This window comes from Bos grunniens, chromosome 23 (assembly GCF_055505025.1).
Source record: "Bos grunniens cultivar Pamir isolate PY7600 chromosome 23, Bosgru_T2T1.0, whole genome shotgun sequence".
Lineage (NCBI taxonomy): Eukaryota > Metazoa > Chordata > Mammalia > Artiodactyla > Bovidae > Bos > Bos grunniens.
Genome location: NC_141187.1, coordinates 8,154,005 through 8,176,075, shown reverse-complemented (window position 1 = coordinate 8,176,075; position 22,071 = coordinate 8,154,005). Strand labels below are relative to the sequence as shown.

Genomic DNA, 22,071 nt, shown 5'->3' with positions numbered 1-22,071 from the left:
CAAAAACCAAAACAAAAACAGAAGCAATATTGTAAAAAAGAAAATCAAGAAGGACTTAAAAAAATGGTCCACGTGTAAAAGAAAAAAACCTTTACTGCTAACTGAACACCTCGTGTTGGTTACACGTCATTTGCTCGTTTGGATGGTGAGGTGGAAGGGACAGGCTGTGAGGCTGGTCTGACAGCAACATGATTTCATTTCCTAAGCGGTGGTTTCCTTGCAAATGATGATGAATCCGAGTCTGTTCCGGGCTGGCTGTGGTCAGGGCGGAACCAAGATGAGAAACCACACTTCATCTATGACTTATGCACTGTCAGGACTGACAGACAGACCTGGGCTCCTGTCTGAGTTACAAAGCAAGTCATTAGCAATGCTTTATCCCTTTTTGTTTTTCACTAGTCTTCAGGTTATTGGAACAGCTTTTTAAATGATTTGTGGCTTCCTTTTTTGTTGTGTTTCGTTGAGGTGAGTCATCATGAAAACAAAATAAAGAAGAAGAAGAAGAAAAAAAGAAACCAACACCCAACTATCACAGAAAGAACACTTCAAAGCTGCCCACATCTGATCACTGACAAAGTGCTTGTTGAATACAGCTTTATTGATAGTGAGGAGATTATAAACAGGATATACCTTTTAGTTTGTTGTTCCTTATACAGTACAAGAATGTTTTAAGCAAACAAAGAAATTTTGGGCCAAAATTTGATGAATAAACACAAAGATTTTTAAGGAGTATTCAAGACAAGTATTTTATTTCTGGTTCCCTGAGAGGGGCATTTAAATGATCTTTACTTTCTCAATGTGCTGAAGGGTAAAATTGTTAGTTTTAGAATCTTCTCATAATTATGATGGAGGAGTGTTTAGGAAACCAGTCTGCAGTTTTTAAAAAGCATGTATTGAAAAATAATTCCTTTGAATTATTTTTGTGCTGGAGAATATACTCATCAGTGGCTGGGCTGGGAATTCTAGTTTATTCAGAGAAGACTCATTCAGAGTAGATGGCATAAACTCATTTCTTTGTAACTCTGGAAGAAAAATAAGTGAAGTGATATTAGTTTCTTTTATCTAATAACTTGGATGAATTTGGAAGATATTTGGCCAGGGTAACCAGCAAAAGATGGACCTCTTAACACTTACATATTTCCAGGCAAACTTTAACTACACGCACATTTGTAAAATACACTTATTATAATGCTGCTCTGCCTTAAGTCATAGAGCCAGTCAGTACGTTCTCACATGCTTCTTACCTCAATTATACCTCCTCATTCATAACACTCCACTACCATCTAAGCCTGGTTTAGAATTATATTCATCTGCACCATCACTGACCTCCTATTCATAACCATTCGTACAACATAGGAAGCAAAAATAAAACCCATCCAACGCCACTGAAAGCAACTGGTACATCAGGGATAACAATCTGGTACCAAAAGTCTAACTAAAAATGGACAGACTACAGTCTGGTATCCTGGAAACCTTCACATCAGATCTCTGGCCCATTCCAAAAAAGAGCTTGAATTTTATTATTTCAGCTGCTGGGTGGCCTGCTATTTCTCTGATACATTGAACTAATGCTTTTATTTCATCAGAGGACTCTGGTATTACAAAAATAACAAGTCCTTTGCTTTCAGAAAAATAAAAACAGGAACAGGGTTGGATCCTAAAGGCCTGAAAGTGTGATTGATTCTAAGTTTAAAACATAATGAAAATAAAGTAATTTTCCAGTTGGAAAACATGGAGAAATTGTCAAGTTTTCTAGGAACACCTGCTTCAGTAGTTGGCTTAAAGAGTGTGTTTCCCTTACACGTGGAAGGTTACAGACATCATTTTGATGCTATACACTTTCATGGCTTTCAATTGTCCACGCAGGATGTTCTAAGATGTAAAACTTTCACCAACTCTTATGTTCCTTGCTCCCTACTAATTTGATATGTCAGAAATTCTGGAATTTCAAATTTCTATTAGTTTTTTGTTTATTGACCTAACTGTTGGAGCAGACGAAACAACAGCAATATACCCAGGAATCTGGTTAGCGCAGATATTTGTATTCTGAGTCTTCAGGCAACCAGTGTAGAAAATACATTAAACGGTCATCTCAAACAATCTGTCCATTCTAACCCAGCCTCTCTTCTAGAAAGTCACTACCGAATTTTTGCACATCATATTTTATCAAGCTCTGATGGATGAAAAATCTTCTAGTTTCAGCATCTTTTCTCATTCTTCCATGATAAAATACTTTAACTGATTGGTTGTATTCCATTCAAATCTTAGGCCCCCCACTTCACGATGTTTCTAGGATCTCGGTGGGAGACACATCCAAGAAATTATGTCTGTTTGCCCACTTATGGCCGGTAACCCACAATACATCACTTTTCTCTCTCAAAATTAACGATGCGCTGTAGGTTTCTCAATTGTATGAGAATATATCACAGCAAACGAAACAATATTACAGTCACCCTCACATTGGCTTTGTAAGTTGTGGCCAAAATAATTTATTACAAATCAAAGTTAACTTTACCAGTAGTGCTGCAAGGACAAAAGTCTATCTAAGCGTTGCACATTGGGACTTAAGAGCTCAGTGATATAACCGCTCCATGCACTGGCTTCTCACACGCTTTATTTTTCAGACTGGGACAGTAAAGAATCAAGGAGCAGGTCTGCTCTGTACTGCCCTGCATGGGGAGAGGAAACAGCCCAGTGTTTTTATATTAATAATGTCTTATTCTCAACCTACGGTGTTTTAGCCTTTACCCAAGTATTACCATTAAACACTCAGAGACTGAACTTCCTCTCAGGGGCAATGATATAAAATTGTTCCACAAAATGTACTATATGAACCACTTTTCACAGTTCGAATAAAATATTTTAAATATAAATATTGTAACTCTAGCCATAACCTATCTACACAAGGTGGAAGAGGAGGGGGCTCATGGAAACCCAGTTATACCATCATAGATATTCATGTTTCACCATTTAGATACTTTATCTTATTTTTTCAAAATCCATTTGCACGTAACCCATAATTGATAAGCCCTTCCTCTCCAAAACGAACTATCAAAGAACAAAAGGATAAATTATAAGAAAGGAAAATATGTATCATTTACTATCATCATTCCTTTGCTCCCAAACTTGGCAAACATAATAAAAAAAAGTGATATGGAGTGGATATAGTTTCATTTGTAAAGCTAATTTGCAACAGATGAAATTTTAAAAATATGTAATCAAATGGGCATATATTATTTTAACATTTCAATGGGAAATGAATGTGTTAGATTTTTAATTAAGAAATCAGGATTGATATGAAATGGTAAACAATAGGATTTACCAACAGGAAAATCCATTCATCCCACTTGTGCCAAATCCAGGAATTCTAAACATTTCCTTCATTCTCACTCATCTAGGAGTGGAAGAAATCAAATTATTGTTACTGGCTCTATAACCTTTGGGCTGTGTATGCTTTAAGTTAATGATCCTTAAGGACAGACTTTTACTTGCTGTTCTTCTGGGGTCCTACATGAAGGTCAAGGTTGCCTTTAACCATCTTGGGGTAGTTTTTAGATTAGCAATTATATTAGTAATATCAATATTTGCAATCCCTTTAACAGGGAAGCAAAGTAAAGTGCTAATACTTCCAGGAGAAACAGAAAAATGATCTAAATTTACACTAGAAATGAAATGACTGATGTCAGTTTCTTCTCTGAGAGTAGGATTTTATGATAGGAAATACTCTGAAGGGCCTGAGGCATGGAGGAGGGAATCACTCTGAAGCCAAAGGCATCAACTTGGCAGCCCCTGGATGGAGTCCCTGTTACTTTCCAGTCGCACTCTCATCTTAAGCTTTGTGATTTTTCTCCTGGGATGCCTTTAAAAATCTTTTACTCAGGCACGCATAGGAAAAGAAATTGCATTGACACATAGAATTAAATCTTGAGTCCTTATGGACGCAGACGGATTTCCATTTTAAAATAAAGTCTATAAAGAATATTTTTAATTTCCTAAAGAAAAAAAAAAGAGGACAATCAACTTTTGTACGAGAGATCTTTTACTCACATAAGCTTCCTGTGTTACCAAAATGCGGAAGCACCATCTCCAAGGTGGGTGTAACCGCTCTAGTTTAAAAAGGATGCGGCGATGAAGTGCGCACCGCGAGTGCTGCCTGCCACCCAGTGGCCGCTGAAATCAACAGCTTCTTGTCTCTGTTGGCTCCGGCCCTGTCTTTTGCTTAAGGAAAAAAAAAAAAAAAAATCGACAGAGAGGTAGATGATGCCCCTGCATTATCTGCAGCAACTGCAAACCTCCGAGACGGGTGCCTCAATGGATCTGAAAAGACTGCCCCGTAGTAAATGTTAGATATTTTCCTTTCCTCTCCCCCAGCTCACGCTTCGCCGCGCCGGCCGCTCTCTCTTCCCGCGGCGCCCCGGGCTCAGATGCTGACCGGCACCGAGGACACGGAGCTGGCGCGCGACTCCCGGGTCACGGGGTTGGGCATGGCCAGGGCGCAGCACGAGACGCCCACGGTGGCCTCGGGCAGCTCGTCGTCCTCCGTCCACTCGTTGAGCTCGGGGTTGAAGCACTGGATGCACTTCTTGTACTTCCTCTCGCCCTCGTTCCAGCCGCCCAGCAGGTAGGCGCGGCCGTGCAGCACCGAGGCGCCCGCCGTGCTCACGCCCACCGGCAGCGGCGCCGCGTAGCTCCACTGGCCAGAGGCCGGGCAGAAGCTCTCCACGGTCAGCACGTCCACGCGCTCGCCGCGCGGCCCCAGCTGGCTGCCGCCCATCACGAACACGCGCTCGCCCAGCGCCACCGCGCAGTGCCAGCCGCGCGGCGTGCCCAGCGCCGGCCGCTCCTGCCACGCGTCGCGCGCCGGGTCGTAGGCGCACACGGAGCGCGAGTAGGCGCCGCCGATGTAGCCGCCGGTCACCAGCACGCGGCCCTCGGCCACCGCACTGGCGTGGCAGCAGCGCGCCACCTCCAGGGGCGCTTTGGGCAGCCACTGGTTGGCCGAGGGCACGTAGCACTCGAGCGAGGCCAGGCTGCCCTCGGCGTTGCGGCCGCCCACTGCGTACAGGAGCCCGTTGAACACGCTCAGGCTGAAGTGCGTGCGCCTCTGGGTCATGTTGGCCAGGTGGATCCACGTGTTGAAGCGGGGGTCGTATCTGGAAGTGGCAGAGCAAGCGTGACAGCCTGGCGGGAAGTACCCGGGGCGGGGGCGGGGCTGGGGGTGGGTGAGGGGGAGACACCAGCCCGTCCGTGCGAGGAGCCGGGGGACCCAGAGCAACTCCTTGCCGGGTTGGAGGCTGCTGATCCTCTCTGATCCAGTAATAAAGTGTGGCCCTTAGGAAAGGCAGGGCCGGCGAGGGTGACTCCCGCCCCTCCCGCGTGGAAAACCAGCCACAACCGCCCCGCTGAGATGACCTCCGGCCCCCTTTCCTCCGTATTCAAATATCCATCCTCCAGCAGGATTTACGGGATGCCCGCGTGGAGGGGGGTGAAGCCGGAATGTGTGGAATGAGAGAAGGGGAAAGGAAACGCGGCCGCATGAAAGCCAATTCCGCGTATCCTCAGACACCAGCCCCTCCAGCTCATCCTCACAGCTTAATCAAGGTAGGGGTTGACTAACTGGGTTTGTTTCTTCTTTTCTCACAAATCCCTTCTTGTTCACACACCTCTCCTGGCCACTGGCACCGTAAAGCTAGTCACTGAGTCTTCTATCCTCTGTTTAGCATGAGAACAGTAGAACTCATGTCTCAGCGCATCAACAAAGCTAAACTGTAGATGCTTCTCTAATTTCTAGCACTCATTATTAATAATAGGTCCGATTTTTTTAGCGTAGGTATACACTTTTTTCAGTGTTCAACGTTACAATTACTATACAATCAGCATTGAAGTCAATACTGCAAAAGGTGGAGTACCAACAGTTATCAGCTGGAGGAAAAGAAGCACCCATAGGAAACTAATACTTTCCTATTTCCGTAGTTCCAAGTATTGTAAACACAGAACTGACTTTGTTTGATGTTCATTCATGGTTGTCTCATTTCACCTCCAAGTCAAGACTTCACCATGGCTATCAAGGCTAAAAATCATTAAGTGTTTAATTTAAATGACACGTGCATATAATAAAATAGTAAAGAATATTTTTTATGATTACTAGATGAAGTTTCAACTCTTGTTCATTAGGTATGTTTGGCTTTGAACCACTACCCCAATAGAAGCACTGCTTTCTGAACATTTCATGTATATGTAGGTTTCATTTTTTATTATAAATATACAAAAATAACATGCATGTAAATTTCACTTTCTGCAGGATTCGTTATGCTTTTGCTCTCTACATGCATCAAAGATATTGATGGTATTTAGTCTTTAAAGAAATGTTTTAAATTAAATTAATTAGCTGTCACATTTTTAATAATCTCAACCTAGTTGCCAGTTATGAATCTGACAGTCATCAGTAACAAGCCAGTTATGAATCTGACAGTCATCGGTAACAATCCACTTAAAAGAAATTTTACATCCTTTTAATCTTTCTTACTTTGCACCCAGTTCCTTTCAAAAAGGCACGGTATCATGAAGAGCACCCTGACCAGAAATGAGAACATGTGAATTCCACTTACTAGCAGCATCACTTCTCTGGGTGTCAGATTTTTCACATGTAAAATCAGAATCATCAGACTCTTCCTGGCTTGCTTCACTGGCATATTCAGAAATTTCTAGTGCAGAATCTATGTGAGTGCACTCTATAAAATGTGAAGTTTTATATATGTGTATTGTGGCGTTATTATTATTGATTTACTGAGCCAGTAACCTAAGCTAATAGACATGATTAGCTTCCTTTTATGTCAGGGCAATTCCCTCATGATATTGAACCATTTCTATTTCTAATAAAAGAGTCTGTACCTGCAGAAATTGCTGACTGCATGCTTGGCTTGATTTCTTGCATCGTTCTGGTCTTCCCCACCAGCCACATAAAGAAATCCATCCATCACAGCCACACACTGATTAAAACTCTTGGCTGGCATCTCTGTAAGTTTGCTCCATCCGATTTCAGGGTCTCTATACAAGACGTCTCTACTAAGGGACTTCTCTGTAAGGCCTGGACGGCCGCCCACAGTGACAAGCACACGACAGCCTCCTCGGATTCTCGTGCGTCTAGACTGTAACGTGTTCTGATGATAGGGAAGGAGGTGGTAGTTCATAGCATCTACAAGAAGCTTGTGACAGTCAGCATCTTGCATCATTCTCGGTACTGACTGAACATAATTGACCAGGTCTTGTGCAGAGATGGTACCAAAGCGAATATTGCTCAAAAGATCGGCAGCGTATTTCACTCTCTTTTGGTCAAATTCTAACCATTTCATTGCAATCTGGAATGCCACTATTTCAGAAGGCAACTGTAAATCATCATCTATAAGAAGTTCATTAATTTGCTCAAAGGTAAGTTTCATAAAATGATCTGTCTCTGCAAATTCAAGGAAGTTATCCCGGATAAATTTCTGGGCGGCTGCCTTTGCGTTTCTCAGGGAGTATGTTTCGGCGATGTTAGCAATGTACATGCAATTCTCAACGCTCATCTCTTGTATCAGAAAATCACTGCACATCTTGACAAGGGTGTGGATCTGAAGATAAACAGCAGCAGAAATAATGCTTCCTATGGTATACAGGGAGAGAGTGAGCTTTCCGGTGTAGGCGTATGCAATGACTGTGGCCAGGCCCAGCGGTGCGATGTCATTGAGATCTACCCTTTGGGTTGAGGGGTCTTTTTTTAGGATGTTGTAAAAGTACTCACTGCATGAAGCCATCACTGACTTGTGAACATCAAAGGATTTGGTTTTTGTGCTGATGACTAAGTCACAAAGGAAGCCCTCCTGCCTCATTTTACTCAAACCTTCCAAGAGGTTGGGGCCATAAGAAGCATCTGTCAGTTCAGAAGAAATGCAGCTAAGGCCGTTGCCTCCTTCCAGGAGCCCATTCAGAGCGTTGAGCTTGTTGAGGGGACTGTCTTCCACAATGATGGTCATCTCATTGACGTCAGCTTTGTTCTTCCTGACCGTCTTCTTTTTGGGGGCCATGTTGGCAAACACACTGTCACAGGCAAGAACTTGCTAGGAAAAAAAAAAGACTTGGTTTTCATTGTGCTCTGGACTTCGAAATACTACCCGGAGAAACTTCTCTTTTCCTTTGTAAGATAGTAGTTTTTTAACAGCACAATGTACATTGTCTCAAAAAAAGATTTAAAGACATTGAACTAGATCCACATCTTATTGACAGTTGACTTAAGCATCAATCATTGCAGACAATGCTAGAAAGATATATGTTATCAAATGAGACCTCTCAGTAGCTATATGGACAAATTTTATACAGCAGAAATGACCAAATATTCTCTGATCTAGCTGCCCAATAATTATGGAATAAGTTAAACATCATTTCAAGGACTGAGCTTGCACTCAGGAAGAAGTAAATTAGAACTATGCTCAGTTGCTCAGTCGTGTCTGACTCTGCGATCCCATGGACTGTATCGTGCCGGGCTCCTCTGCCATGGGGATTCTCCAGGCAAGAATCCTGGAGTGGGTTGCCATGGCCTCCTCCAGGGGATCTTCCCAACCCAGGGGGCCACCAGGGAAGCCCAAATTATAACTACTCTGAAGTTTTTCTCAATGAAATACTATAATACTAAAACTCAGGAATTCATGTTAAATGTAGATGTCTGAATATATATTAGAATACACATGGCTAATAATCAGTGGATAAGAACTTGTAATGATGTTCAAGTACTTCCTACTCTGCATAGTCACTAAAATAATTTCCAGTTGAATTAAATGTCTAAAGGATGCATATACACACACAAACTTACAAGAACAAGAACAAAATAGTTAAAAAAAAAAAAAAAACCTTAGCCTCAGAAAGATACTTAAGCATAACATAAAATCCAGAAGCATACAGGGAAAGACTGAACTCTGAATATTAAAAAAAGTGAAAACTTATATCTATAAAACAACATCAGCTATTTAAAAGACAAGCAACAGACTGTGAAGACAAATGTTTGTAACATTTTTGACAGATAAAAGGTTGCTGCTGCAGCTAAGTCGCTTCAGTCATGTCCGACTCTGTGCAACCCCGTAGACGGCAGCCCACCAGGCTCCCCTGTCCCTGGGATTCTCCAGGAAAGAACACTGGAGTGGGTTGCCATTGCCTTCTCCAGTGCAGGAAAGTGAAAAGTGAAAGTGAAGTCGCTCAGTCGTGTCTGACTCTTAGAGACCCCATGGACTGCAGCCCACCAGGCTCCTCCATCCATAGGATTTTCCAGGCAAGAGTATTGGAGTGGGGTGCCAAAGTAAAGTTAATACGGTGTCTATTTTTATTTATTTTTATTTTTTGGCCACACCTCACAGCTTGTAGGATCTTAGTTCCCTGATCAGAGATCAAACCTAGGCCCCAGCAGTGAAAGCACTGGGCTATCAGGGAATCCCCTAACATGGTAGTTAAAGAGCTCCTACAATTAAGAGGTAAAAGGTTAAAAAGGAATCTTTGTAATAGAAAGTGGTTGCTAAGGAACATCAATAAAAATGTTATATAAACGACAACAAAATAAGAAGTAAAAGGTAACCCAACTAGAAAATGGATGAAGACTATGACTGGGTAACTAGTTGTTCACAGAAAATAAAATACAGAGTTAATATTTTTTAAAAAAGCTAAACTAACAATAATCAGGGAACTGTCAACTGAAATACAGAGAGCATTTTTATTTTTTGTGGTCAAATTTTGCTTATCAAATGGTTAAAATATCTTAAAATACGAAGAATATCAGATGTTGGTGTTGATGGGAGGATAATTGATACAGACTTTTGAATAATAATTAGCAGACTATCAAAAAAAATTTTATGCTTTGACACTAAAGTTCCAAATCTACCAATATGCATCTTAGAAATATATTTACATGGATGCTGATGTATGAAGGACAGTAACCATTTCATATTATCAATATCATAAATATTTGAACCAACTTCTAAACCTATAGGGAGTGTGGGTTTAGCTGTATATTTAGAGCTATGAACAGCTCTAATATTAAATGTAGACCAAACTCCTAACTTATCCCTTCCCCACCCCATCCTGTTTCTCCTTTTGGTAACGGTAGTTTGTTTTCTGTCTGTGGGTCTATTTCTGTTTTATAAATTAGTTCATTTGCATTTTTTAGATTCCACATATAAGCGATATCATATGATATTAGCTTTTTTCTTACTTAGTATCATACTCTGTAGGTCCATCCATTTTTTTTTCATTTTTAAAATGTCAAAATCATGTGAAGGGACCTAGAGAGTATTATACAGAGTGATGTAAGTCAGAAAGAGAAAAACGTTGTAAATTAATGGATGTATGTGGAATCTAGAAAAATGGTATTGATGATCTTACTTGCAAAGCAGAGATAGAGACATAGATGTAGAGGATAAATACATGGACACCAAGGGGAAAAGGAGTGGTTGGGAGGGATTGGGAGATTGGAATTGACACACATATGCCATTGATACTACGTATAAGATAGATAACCAATGAGAACACAGTGTATAGCACAGGGAACTCTACTTAAAGCCCTGTGGTGGCTGGATGGGAAGGAAGTCTCAAAGGGATATATGCATGTGTGACTCACTTTGCTGTATGGTACACAACATTGTAAAGCAAACTATACTCCGATAAAATTAATTTTAAAAGAAAAAAACCATGTTTCTCACCAAAAATAATAAAATCAGTATGTGTAATTCAACAGTTAGCAGTTTGCTATATATCATTCCAGAACGTATATGCTCATGCATATAGATATCCATAGATCTTTCAGGGCTTCCCTGTGGCTCTGTGGTAAAGAATCCACGTGCCAATGCAGGAAATGCAGGAGATGTGGGCTCGATCTCTGGGTCAGAAAGATCCACTGGAGTAGGAAATGGCAACCCACTCCAGTGTTCTTGCACGGGAAATTTCAGGGACAGAGGAGCCTGGCAGGCTACAGTCCATGGGGTTGCAAACAGTCGGATACGACTGAGCAACTAAACGAGTCCCTTGATATAAATACACTTGTGGTTGGTTTTAAGCTGTCAACAACCAGTTTGCTAAATTCCTGAAAATATACATTGGTTCTTATAAGCTCCAGCATACCACTGTGAGACAAGTTATCTCAACTCTGTGCAACTCTGTGGACTGTGGCCTGCCAGGCTCCTCTGTCCATGGGATTCTCCAGGCAAGAATCCTGGAGTGGGCAGCCATGCCCTCATTAGGGGATCTCCCTGACCAAGGAATCAAACCCGAGGCTCTTATGTCTCCTGCATTGGCAGGCGGGTTCTTTACCACCAGTACCACCCGGGGAAGCCCAAAACAAGTTTGTGCTCTATTATTTGGCAATTTGCTTTCTTCACTGGGATGTACTCATGTACTTCTTTCCGTAATAGCACATACATAAATTCATCTTATTCTCCCTAATAGCTGCAGAGACTCCCACAGCAAGGATATATAAAATTTGTTCAATTATTCTTGTGTTGATGGGCATTTAGGTGTTTAGGTATTCTATCACTTTTGAAGGATGGTGTGTGTGTATTTTAAGTCTCACTGAGGGGTGACACTTAGCTTTGAGTCCCCCTTGAATGTTTTCAATTTAATTACTACTGGAATAGATGTTTGAAGAACTCTATAACCTTTCTATTGTGTTTGTTCTTGTTCTTTTCCATGTGGAAGGAGAGAAGCAAGTAGGGAAGAAACAGGGTGTCTGTCTCTTTGCCGGGCCTTTTGTCTTCCTCATTAAGCTCTGATCGTCATGTTCACATTTGTATTTGTTTACAAGACTGGAGCACGTGTGTCCTTCTTCATTCTTCCTTGTGAGCAAAGCCACATGCTTCCTTACCTGTGAAATAGATTTTCAACCCACCATCATTTTAGTCTTCACATGCATTTGATTTATGTGGTGAGTGACCCGTTATTGGATTTTTCTGGGGAAAATTTAAAAAATTTTGTTCAGCAAGCAGTTATCAGGGTGTGGGCGGCACTGTGCTGGGAGTGAGGGAGCGATACAATGTGCAATTCATGTTAAACAGACAGACAAGGGCACGTATGGGATGCCAGCAAGAGGGTAGGGAACCGCAGCAGAGTACCTGCCAAATAACACAAGCAGTTTCCACCACCGGGAGCACACATGTGTCTTCGCAAGAAGCCCTGTCTGTTTCTCCTGGAGGAATCCCTACGGGCAGTTTTTCACTCGTGCAGATGTAGGGCTTATAACTACTCATCAGTCTTTGTTTTGGAGGACATCAGGGAACTCAAATAATATGCTTCTCAATAATCCATGAGTCAAAGAAGAAATCACAAGGGAGATTGGATCGTATTTCAAACTGAATGATAATGACAATATGATGTAAGTACCAGCTTGCCTACTTATCTGACGTGTGACTTTTCATAGATTACTGACCTCTCAGAGTCTGCACGGACTTGCCTCTAAAGGAAAGATAACAATGGTGCTTGCCTGTAGAGTGGCCCATGAAAGCTTAGTGAGGAAGCATCTATACAGCATTTAATAGGGTATCTTGCAAAAAGTCAATGTTGAAAAAATTTCAATTGTTGTCATTAAAACAAACAGCCCCTGTTATTTGTGTTTAGAGGAATAAAGGAAGTGACCTGTTTAAGCTTTGAGGTGAAGCCCATCAGAGAGAGCAGCTGCACTATGGAGAGGTAATCAGGGGATTAGGAGAAGATTTCTGGAACAGTAGACATTTCTAAGGGATCTTTGAAAATGCCAGGGAGAGAACTGGAATTCATGCAATGATATAGGCTGAAGAACAGGTTATCTTTACGTTGCTATGAATAAGGGTCACCCTGGAAGTTTAGAAAACTAGGGACACAGATTATGTAAACAAAAGAACTAATATATGGGTGACTTCCCTGGAGGTCCCCTGGTTAAGACTACCCACTGCTGTGGCAGGGGCACCACTTCCATCCCTGGTTGGGGAACTAAGATCTCATATGCCGCATGGTGTGGCAAAAAAAAAAAAAGCAAAACAAAACAAAAAACCCCAAAACAAACAAACAAAAACACGGATTATATGGAACAGGTTGAATCTATGAGCCTGGACCTTAGAATTCAGATGAAAGGAATTGTTTTGTTGTGGTACAGTTAGGATGGGAAAGTTTATAGATAACAAGAATCTTGCTGGTTCTGGTACTGAAAGCTTTTTAAGAGGAGTAGGTATGGGGGTGGGTGGAGGGGAACAAGGGCTTTAAAGCAGAGGAAATGCCCCTGTGGAAGCAGAGAGGGATGTGCAGACCGAGACGGCTGGAGTGATGGAGACAGGAGGGCAGGTAACACCAGACCAACACAGAAAGGATGCTGGGCGCCAGGAAGGGTTTGAACCTGAGAAGCTGGTACACGACTGGGAAGGACAAAGAAACCTCCAGGAAGGAGAGAACACACTGAGGCCCTAGTGCACTCCGTCACGTTTCCGCCGTGGCTTCCTGCTCTTGCTTCCTGTTACCACCTTCTCTTTCCTCCATAGTCTGGCCTTCCCGCTTCCTGCTGCCCTTGGCGTTTCCTTGGAGACCTCTCAACCCTCCATCTGAATCCTCTTGCCTTTGTCCCATTTCCCCAGGACCCTACTGCGTGAGACATCAGCTGGTCTGATAGATGATCCAGGATATGCATGGTTTCTCCCAGATATGCATGGTTTTTGTTTTGTTTTTATCAGTGTCCTCCTATGACTCACATACAAATTTCTAACAGAGTTGCCACCGTGGGACATATATTTTTTAATGTATTATTATGATATATTAATATTCAAATAATATTTTAACATCATTAATTTATTTAATCTTAATGTTCTTAATTTGGCAATAAGGAGTTCATGATCTGAGCCACAGTCAGCTCCTGGTCTTGTTTTTGTTGACTGTATAGAGCTTCTCCATCTTTGGCTGCAAAGAATAGAATCAATCTGATTTTGGTGTTGACCATCTGGTGATGTCCATGTGTAGAGTCTTCTCTTGTGTTGTTGGAAGAGGGTGTTTGCTATGACCAGTGCATTTTCTTCGCAAAACTCTATTAGTCTTTGCCCTGCTTCATTCCGTATTCCAAGGCCAAATTTGCCTGTTACTCCAGGTGTTTCTTGACTTCCTACTTTTGCATTCCAGTCCCCTATAATGAAAAGGATATCTTTTTTGGGTGTTAGTTCTAAAAGGTCTTTTAGAAAAACAGACTGGTTCCAAATAGGAAAAGGAGTACGTCAAGGCTGTATATTGTCACCCTGCTATGCAGAGTACATCATGAGAAATGCTGGGCTGGAAGAAGCACAAGCTGGAATCAAGATTGCCGGGAGAAATACCAATAACCTCAGATATGCAGATGACACCACCCTTATGGCAGAAAGTGAAGAGGAACTAAAAACCCTCTTGATGAAGGTGAAAGAGGAGAGTGAAAAAGTTGGCTTAAAACTCAACATTTAGAAAACGAAGATCATGGCATCTGGTCCCATCACTTCATGGGAAATAGATGGAGAAACAGTGGAAACAGTGACAGACTATTTTTGGGGGGCTCCAAAATCACTGCAGATGGTGATTGCAGCCATGAAATTAAAAGACGCTTACTCCTTGGAAGGAAAGTTATGACCAACCTAGATAGCATATTCAAAAGCAGAGACATTACTTTGCCAACAAAGGTTCGTCTAGTCAAGGCTATGGTTTTTCCAGTGGTCATGTATGGATGTGAGAGTTGGACTGTGAAGAAAGCTGAGCACCGAAGAATTGATACTTTTGAACTGTGGTGTTGGAGAAGGCTCTTGAGAGTCCCTTGGACTGCAAGGAGATCCAACCAGTCCATTCTAAAGGAGATCAGCCCTGGGATTTCTTTGGAAGGAATGATGCTAAAGCTGAAACTCCAGTACTTTGGCCACCTCATGCAAAGAGTTGACACTTTGGAAAAGACTCTGATGCTGGGAGGGATTGGGGGCAGGAGGAGAAGGGGACGACAGAGGATGAGATGGCTGGATGGCATCACTGACTCGATGGATGTGAGTCTGAGTGAACTCCAGGAGTTGGTGATGGACAGGGAGGCCTGGCGTGCTGCGATTCATGGGGTCACAAAGAGTCGGACACGACTGAGCTACTGAGCTGAACTGAATGTTCTTAATTAATATATTTTAAATACGTATATATATCTTAAATAAGAGAGGCTTTTTAAGAGTCCTCAAAAGCACTTTGTAAAGGCTTCTTTAGCTCTTAGATGCAGGGGACCATTTAAGAGTTTTGAAATCAGAGCCTGCAGACCCCTTCCTGGTGGCTGTATTTCCCCAGATATGCTCATACGTCCAGTCTTTCTTTACGAGAGCTGCCGTTGCATTCTGTTCCAAGGTCTGCACCTCAGAGATAAAGCTGTCCCGGCACCTGCCCAGGTGTACTTGGTTGGGGCTGAGTTCCTTCAGCAACACTGCAGACGCCTCCGAGGAGCCTGGGGTCCAGGCTCACTCCTTGGAAACTGGGCCAGGTCCTGATGATGTCCTCTCGGCTGCAGAGATGGTCACCGCCTCCCACATCCTAGGCAATGCTTTTCCTCTGGTGTCTCCCAGGGAGACAGGGCCCTGCCACAGCCCTTCTCAGTTTACGGGTAAGAACAGTAGGGCAGCTGCAGGGTGCTCTGGTCCCTGCTGCAGGTTCGACCAGCTCCCTCCTGATGGGGAAGCAAGACTCAGAGGCTCTGTTCTCCGCAGGCGCCCTGGGAAGCCTTCGATGACCCTCCAGGCCCCTCACACCGAGGCCTCTCTGACATGGCACGCTAGGGACAAACACACACACACTCTCACCACGCCACGTGACTAACACACCCAGCATTGTTCTACAATCACACTTAAATGAAAAGCAAAGGCAGCCTTAAAGGAAAGAAGTTATAAGCAGGCAGCCTGGGTCATGAATGGAAGGAAAGGGGAACAGTTTAATTCACTGCTATTCACTCATCTGGTGGTGGTGCTGGGTTGCTGGGCTGATGGTGTGGGCTTATGGAGGGAGATTAGAAAAACACAGAATGTCCACAGACATGTACTACTCAGTCCCAGGTTATAGGTGAACATGTAGTCAAAACAATGCACCGGTACCCTCGGTGGATCCTTCAGTTATTATGTGTGAAAGTCTTAGTTGCTCAGTAGTGTCTACTCTTTGTGATCCCACGGACCGGAGCTTGCCAGGCCCCTCTGTCCATGGGATTCTCCAGTCAAGAGTACTGGAGTGGGTAGCCATTTCCTTTTCCAGAAGATCTTCCCAAACCAGGGATCAAACCCACGTCTACTGCATTGGCAGGCAGATTCTTTACCATCTGAGCCGCCAGGGAAGCTAATATATGTGTGTGTGTGTGTGTGTGTGTGTGTGTATGAGTTTTTACAATCATACAAATGTTCATTATGCACCCATAATGACCCAATATGGGTCATATTGTAAATGATCACAAATGATGGCCACAGATGATACCAAAATGTGGCTGCAAGGGAGACGCAGAGGTTACGCCAGTGAGTTAGTTGCCTGTATACATCCTTATATGATCCAGACTATAACCCAGGCATTGAGTTACAGTTTGGAAAGCCTTCCATTCTTATTATATCAACTCAAAGTTGGATGAGCATTCTACTTGTTGTTTTCAAGGCGTTTTTCTTTTTTTGACGAGTGAGTGCTCTGTGGCCGGTGGTCAGGGAACCCCCCAGCTTGGTAGCTGTTGCCATGGGTCCCGGCGGGGGTGGGGGCTCTGATGGGGGTCACAGTCAGTCTGCATGGGGTCTGCATGGTCAGCCTAGCTGAGCAGCCTGCAGCTGGGACACTTTCAAGACTATTTCTCTGTTTTTCTCTGAAGCACAAAGGGCTGGGTTCTCCCTCCCCACTGTGGGGTTCTAATGAGTCGTCCCCTTGGGATGGAAGCACTTTCCCAGCACCCTGGGACCGGGAGTGGCCCTGCCGTAGCAGGACACACTAGACGGAGCAGGTCCAGCCCTGGCAGCAAGCTTGTGTAACGGGATGAGCAGCTGTTAAGAGGCACTGCCGGTCCCCTTCTGTCCCTTCCCTTTTTGAGTAAAAGAGGTGCAGGGTGCGGAAGGCTGCAGAAGGCTCCCAACCGAGCCATGCTTTCATTCTGTGGAGGGAACCCGGAGAATTCTCCTCTGGTCTTGAAGCCCACAGCCTCCTTCCCCCTCTGCTACATCCACTGTCTCCCAGAGCAACCTCCCAGGTGCCCTAGAAGAGCTGCCCGTTAGAAAGTGGGCAAAAGGCAACATAAGGCCACGCTCTCCTCCCACTGCCCGCCACTGCTCTCAGCACTTCTATCATTTCTGACAATAGGATCACGTATTCAGCGTGTGATCAATGAGTGGGCAGTTACATGAGCTGTCAAATTTGCTATGCTCTTTTGTCTTTGAAAATTTTAAGTACGTGAATAATTAACTCCTAAATATAAATCATCAAGCATGAATCTAGACTCTGTATTCAATGGAAACCATTACCTTTATTTCTACCTAAAATATTGATAATATTTATAGAGCTAGCAAACGTTGAGGACCACTGTGTTCTGTGCCCAGGTAAATACATGATTCTATTTTTATAAATTTAAGCATCATGCAAATTCCAAAAAGGCAGGTGATATTATGTTCACTTTACAAATGAGGAAATTAATATTCTGAGAGAATTTAAAAGACATATCCAAGTTCACACACTGGGTACATAATTCGTAGTGGAGCAAAGATCCAAATCCAGATTGAACCCTGACCCCCTATATTACCCTTACCTCCAGGGCAGCTTGTAATCTTTCATAGGTTAAAAGGTTAGCTCCTTCCAGCATGAGCAGATAGAGACTGAATGAGGTGGAACTCAAGTTTATAATTTCAAAGGGTAGATATGGAGATCATGAAATGGTTCTTTCTGGCTCCAGACTGAAGCCCTGAAGCTGCCCTTCTCAATGTGAGACAGATTTGTTTAGAGACGGTCAGAGCCTGTGAGTTTCTTTATCTTATTAGGGGCAGTGAAGCTATGAGATTCTAGTAGTTTGGGTGAGCCAAAAGCAAAAGTAGGTTCAAGGAGATCTTGCGTGGATTTGTTGACCAGAGAATCAAACACTTCCTTTTAAGTGTTAGGTTGAATATAAAGTTATCAACTTTTGCTTAAAGACAAATATTGCCAATCTCTTATGGATCAACTTAGCTAGAAACCTGTCTATCTATAAAGTGTACAGACTCTATACCTAAAGCTACCTTCGGTTAAATCTGCATACACAATGTAAGGACTCTGTGCTAAGATTTTTGGCCTTGATTTTGTTGAAAATTTTAGTAAAATAGCTCTTTATTGTTTCTAGTCTTTGGTGTGTGTATGTTAAGGTTGTGAGAAGTGAGGTTGGAAATCTGGTTTGTAAGACTAATGATCTGGTCATCATAGAACTGAGAATTGGGTTTTGGTGTTAATGTTGCTGTAGCCATCTGAATGATCTGTGGCAAAACACTCAATTTTTTAAGATTTCAGTTTAATCATCTGTCAAATGAGGAGCTATATACCTTTCAGTTCTAAAATTTTACAGAGTTAAGAATAAACAGCTGGTCTTTGCTGTTAGAATTGTCAAAGTCTGATCTGTATCACTTCTTCTCCCTGACCCCCCTTCAGTATGGCCTTTTAGACTGGTAGTATCAACTCATGATTAACTATGGATAAACCAACAGAGATAAGGGATTCTTCACCCCGGGATCATGCATTTGGGTCTGAGTTGCCAACTTTAGCAAATAAAAATAGAAGATTTCTAGATAAATTTGAATTTCAGAGAAACCACTAATCATCTTTTAGAATTTAAGTATATCCCAGGCTATACTTGGGACAAACTTATACTAAAAACTGGTTTGTATCTGAAATTACCTGGCTGTACTGAATTATATCAGGCAACCCTTTATTGGGTTGGGTTTCAGGAGTCCAGGAATTGCATGAAAATTTCTGGAATATTATGAAAACATATTCTGCATGTGTGTTCATGTGTATTTTTCTCTAAGTGGGCCCAGAGCTTTCATAGGTTCAGAAAAAGGTCCATAACCCCAAATATTGGGTTGACCAAAAAGTTCGTTCAGGTTTTTCCATAACATCTTTTTGGCCAATCTAATAGATCTGCAACCACTGGACTGAAGTAAGGCTGCCAAGAAATGCTAACGTAATTCTACCCTCTTTTACGAGGGGCAAGCCCATGTGGCAGGATCACACTCATCCCTCATGGCCTGAAACAGATTTCAGATGAAAACTCCTAGAAACGATTGCAGAGTGGGACCGTCACTTCATAAGTAAGAACGTGTTCTTTCCTTCCGCCCTCCACCCCGCCTCCTGGGAGGCCTCTGCCCGGTGCGGCCTGGGCAGCCTTGTGTGTCCAAGTGTCCCTGTCACTCTCCTGCCAGACCGAGCTGGGATCCCAGAGGGCCTTCTTGCCAAGGGGGTGGCAGCTGCGCCTGCCCCGGCCCCAGCACATTCCAGCCACCGTGTGTGTCCGCCCGGCAGCTTGACTCCGGGAATAGAAACAGCAGCCCTCTGCCTCTTGCCATTTTAAGCGAAGTCCAGCTTTAGGGGAGGTTTCCATTTTACTGTTCCACTTCCAAAATGATTTCTAGCATAAAACACAGGTCAGTATTGCCACAGGTACACATCCGGAACAAAAACTTGTTTTAAAGTTAAATTAAACGCTGTTCTTTTTTTGCAGAAGACATTTTGTCAATAGGCTCTGTTTCTGGGAATTCAAAGAGCTGTCTGATTTGTTGGTACTGATTTCAACACAACAGATTATATTTTATCTAAACTTATCAGATACTAAATGCTCCTGATGTTCCTGATAAAAATGAAGATGAACTTCTAAACTTTAAGAACAAAACCTCAGAGGTTTATTTCCCCTCCCTCCTCTCTAACACAGAAAAAGAAAAACCTACATTAGCATTAGAGACTTAAAATGAGTGTTAGTAATTGTCACTTTACTTTCACGCCTTTCTATAACTATACTTCCTCCTCACATTCCTTAGATTTCAAGAAAATGTTTTCTAGCTCACAGCTTCAGGACTGGAGGACATGACGAAGGGGAGATCGTTGTCTATAAAATCACTACCACCGCGAACACACAGACACCCCCCTCCCACCCTCTGTCATTCACCCCCCGGATTTGGAGACTGGGGCCCCAGCGCCTTACCCTCCTGTGTGAGGGGCGTCCCCGAGACTTGCGATGCTGAAGTTTCAGCTGCAAACTCCTTTTGAGAAGCAATCTGTGGCGAGAGGGCGGAGGAAGACCCGGTGCGGAGCCCCCAGCAGCCACCTGACGCGTCCAGCAGCAGCAGTGCTTAGCGTGACCCTTCACCGCCCCGCGGCTGCGGCGACGAGCCTGTGCTCTGCCCTCCGCTCCCTCTCTGGCTTCAATTTCAGGCCACCCCGGGGCAGAGGGCGGAGCCTCTGGTTGGTGGAGAGGGTTTGGGTTTCTTGATCTCCCCACTTATTGAAAAACAAAAAATAGTCAAGCCCCCATAACCTGAGAGTGAGGAGAGAAAATTAATTAGGTAGATATTTAATTGTCAGAAGCAGATTAGAGTGTGTTTGGACTTGGTCAGAGAAAGGGAATGTCGTGGATAAAATGAGCTTCTGGAAAGGTAAATAGCCTGGTCAGCTCAGGTCCTTTGAGAAGACTGGGCTTATAAATAGACTGTTTTTTAGAAGAGGAGCTTCTGGTAGCTCGCACATGGCACCATCATCATTGGAGTCACAGTTCCACGGGGTGAGATTCACAGTCCCGACTCTCCGGTGGTCCCCAGGGAAGCCTGAGATGAACACGCACCCCAGCACACCCAGAGCTTGGGGAAATACTTTGGCAGTGCTTCCTGTGAGGGGAGAAACAGAGAGGGTCATAACTGACCACAAGCTTTAAATAGGTTCTGGGAGTGTGAAATAGCTGCTAAAAAAGTTACCCTGATAGTAGGCTGCAATAATAGAAAAACAGATCATGGAAAATAAATGTTCTAATTATTCTTGATTAGTCAGATCGTGAGTTCAGCATTGCTTTGCTGCTGTGGCTCACTGAGAAGTTCTGTATCCTGAAGGAGGGGGCTGGAAGGAAGCTGGGTGTGTTGGGACCATCTGCAGAAAAGAAGAACCAAGAGAGGACTCAAGAGGAGTGGGAATCCTGGGTGCAAGTGTCCTGGGCACTGTTGGGCAGCAAGGGGCCTTAATTAAAAATTTTGTGGTTTTACGATACCAAAAGTTAAACCCAGTGGGTAGAACTTCCAACAAAAGACCAAAGTACTCAACTCTATTCCTGCTGTGATAAAAAAAAAGGAGCCTTACATCAGTATTTATGATAATGATGATATAATGGCAAGAGCCTCTATCATGGCATCTGGTGCCCTCACTTCATGGGAAATAGATGGGGAAACAGTGTCAGACTTTATTTTTTGGGGCTCCAAAATCACTGCAGATGGTGACTGCAGCCATGAAATTAAAAGATGCTTACTCCTTGGAAGGAAAGTTATGACCAACCTAGATAGCATATTCAAAAGCAGAGACATTACTTTGCCAACAAAGGTCCATCTAGTCAAGGCTATGGTTTTTCCAGTGGTCATGTATGGATGTGAGAGTTGGACTGTAAAGAAAGCTGAGAGCTGAAGAATTGATGCTTTTGAACTGTGGTGTTGGAGAAGGCTCTTGAGAGTCCCTTGGACTGCAAGGAGATCCAACCAGTCCATTCTAAAGGAGATCAGCCTTGGGATTTCTTTGGAAGGAATGATGCTAAAGCTGAAACTCCAGTACTTTGGCCACCTGATGCGAAGAGTTGACTCACTGGAAAAGACTCTGATGCTGGGAGGGATTGGGGGCAGAAGGAGAAGGGGACGACAGAGGATAAGATGGCTTGATGGCATCACTGACTTGATGGACGTGAGTCTGAGTGAACTCCGGGAGATGGTGATGGACAGGGAGGCCTGGCGTGCTGCGATTCATGGGGTCGCAAAGAGTCAGACACGACTGAGCGACTGAACTGAACTGAACTGAACTGAATGGCAAGAGCCTCTAAGAGGTAGGTGTTGGAGCCAACACTGT

General features: G+C 43.3%; 1 protein-coding gene and 1 long non-coding RNA gene across 3 annotated transcripts in view; one reads left to right on the top strand and one right to left on the bottom strand.

Moving 5' to 3' along the window:
• LOC147346547 (uncharacterized) overlaps positions 1 to 730 on the top strand; it is a 34,703-nt gene extending 33,973 nt beyond the window's left edge. Inside the window, exon 3 of the long non-coding RNA XR_015152945.1 lies at positions 466 to 730. This is a non-coding gene — a long non-coding RNA (uncharacterized LOC147346547). The remainder of the gene's footprint in view (positions 1 to 465) is intronic.
• On the bottom strand, positions 581 to 20,377 carry KLHL31 (kelch like family member 31). Of its 2 annotated transcripts, none has more exons than XM_086371060.1 (3): positions 20,180 to 20,377; positions 6,892 to 8,096; positions 581 to 5,153 (listed from the first exon to the last, which is right to left on the bottom strand). In XM_086371060.1, the coding sequence occupies exons 2-3, from the start codon at positions 8,061 to 8,063 to the stop codon at positions 4,421 to 4,423; spliced, it is 1,905 nt and encodes a 634-aa protein (XP_086227186.1). In that variant the 5' UTR covers positions 8,064 to 8,096; positions 20,180 to 20,377; the 3' UTR covers positions 581 to 4,420. The 2 variants fall into 2 exon arrangements, with proteins under 2 accessions (XP_086227186.1, XP_086227187.1); XM_086371061.1 differs by having other exon boundaries at positions 6,892 to 8,092.
• Between the last annotated feature and the right edge of the window lie 1,694 nt (positions 20,378 to 22,071).

Bases quoted from the DNA above. Each gene is read 5' to 3' on its own strand.
- KLHL31 (XM_086371060.1), bottom strand. From the start codon at position 8,063: ATGGCCCCCAAAAAGAAGACGGTCAGGAAGAACAAAGCTGACGTCAAT. The intron at 5,154-6,891 runs GTACAGACTCTT...TGCCACTTCCAG, and splicing joins GCAGTCAGCAATTTCTGCAG to ATACGACCCCCGCTTCAACA.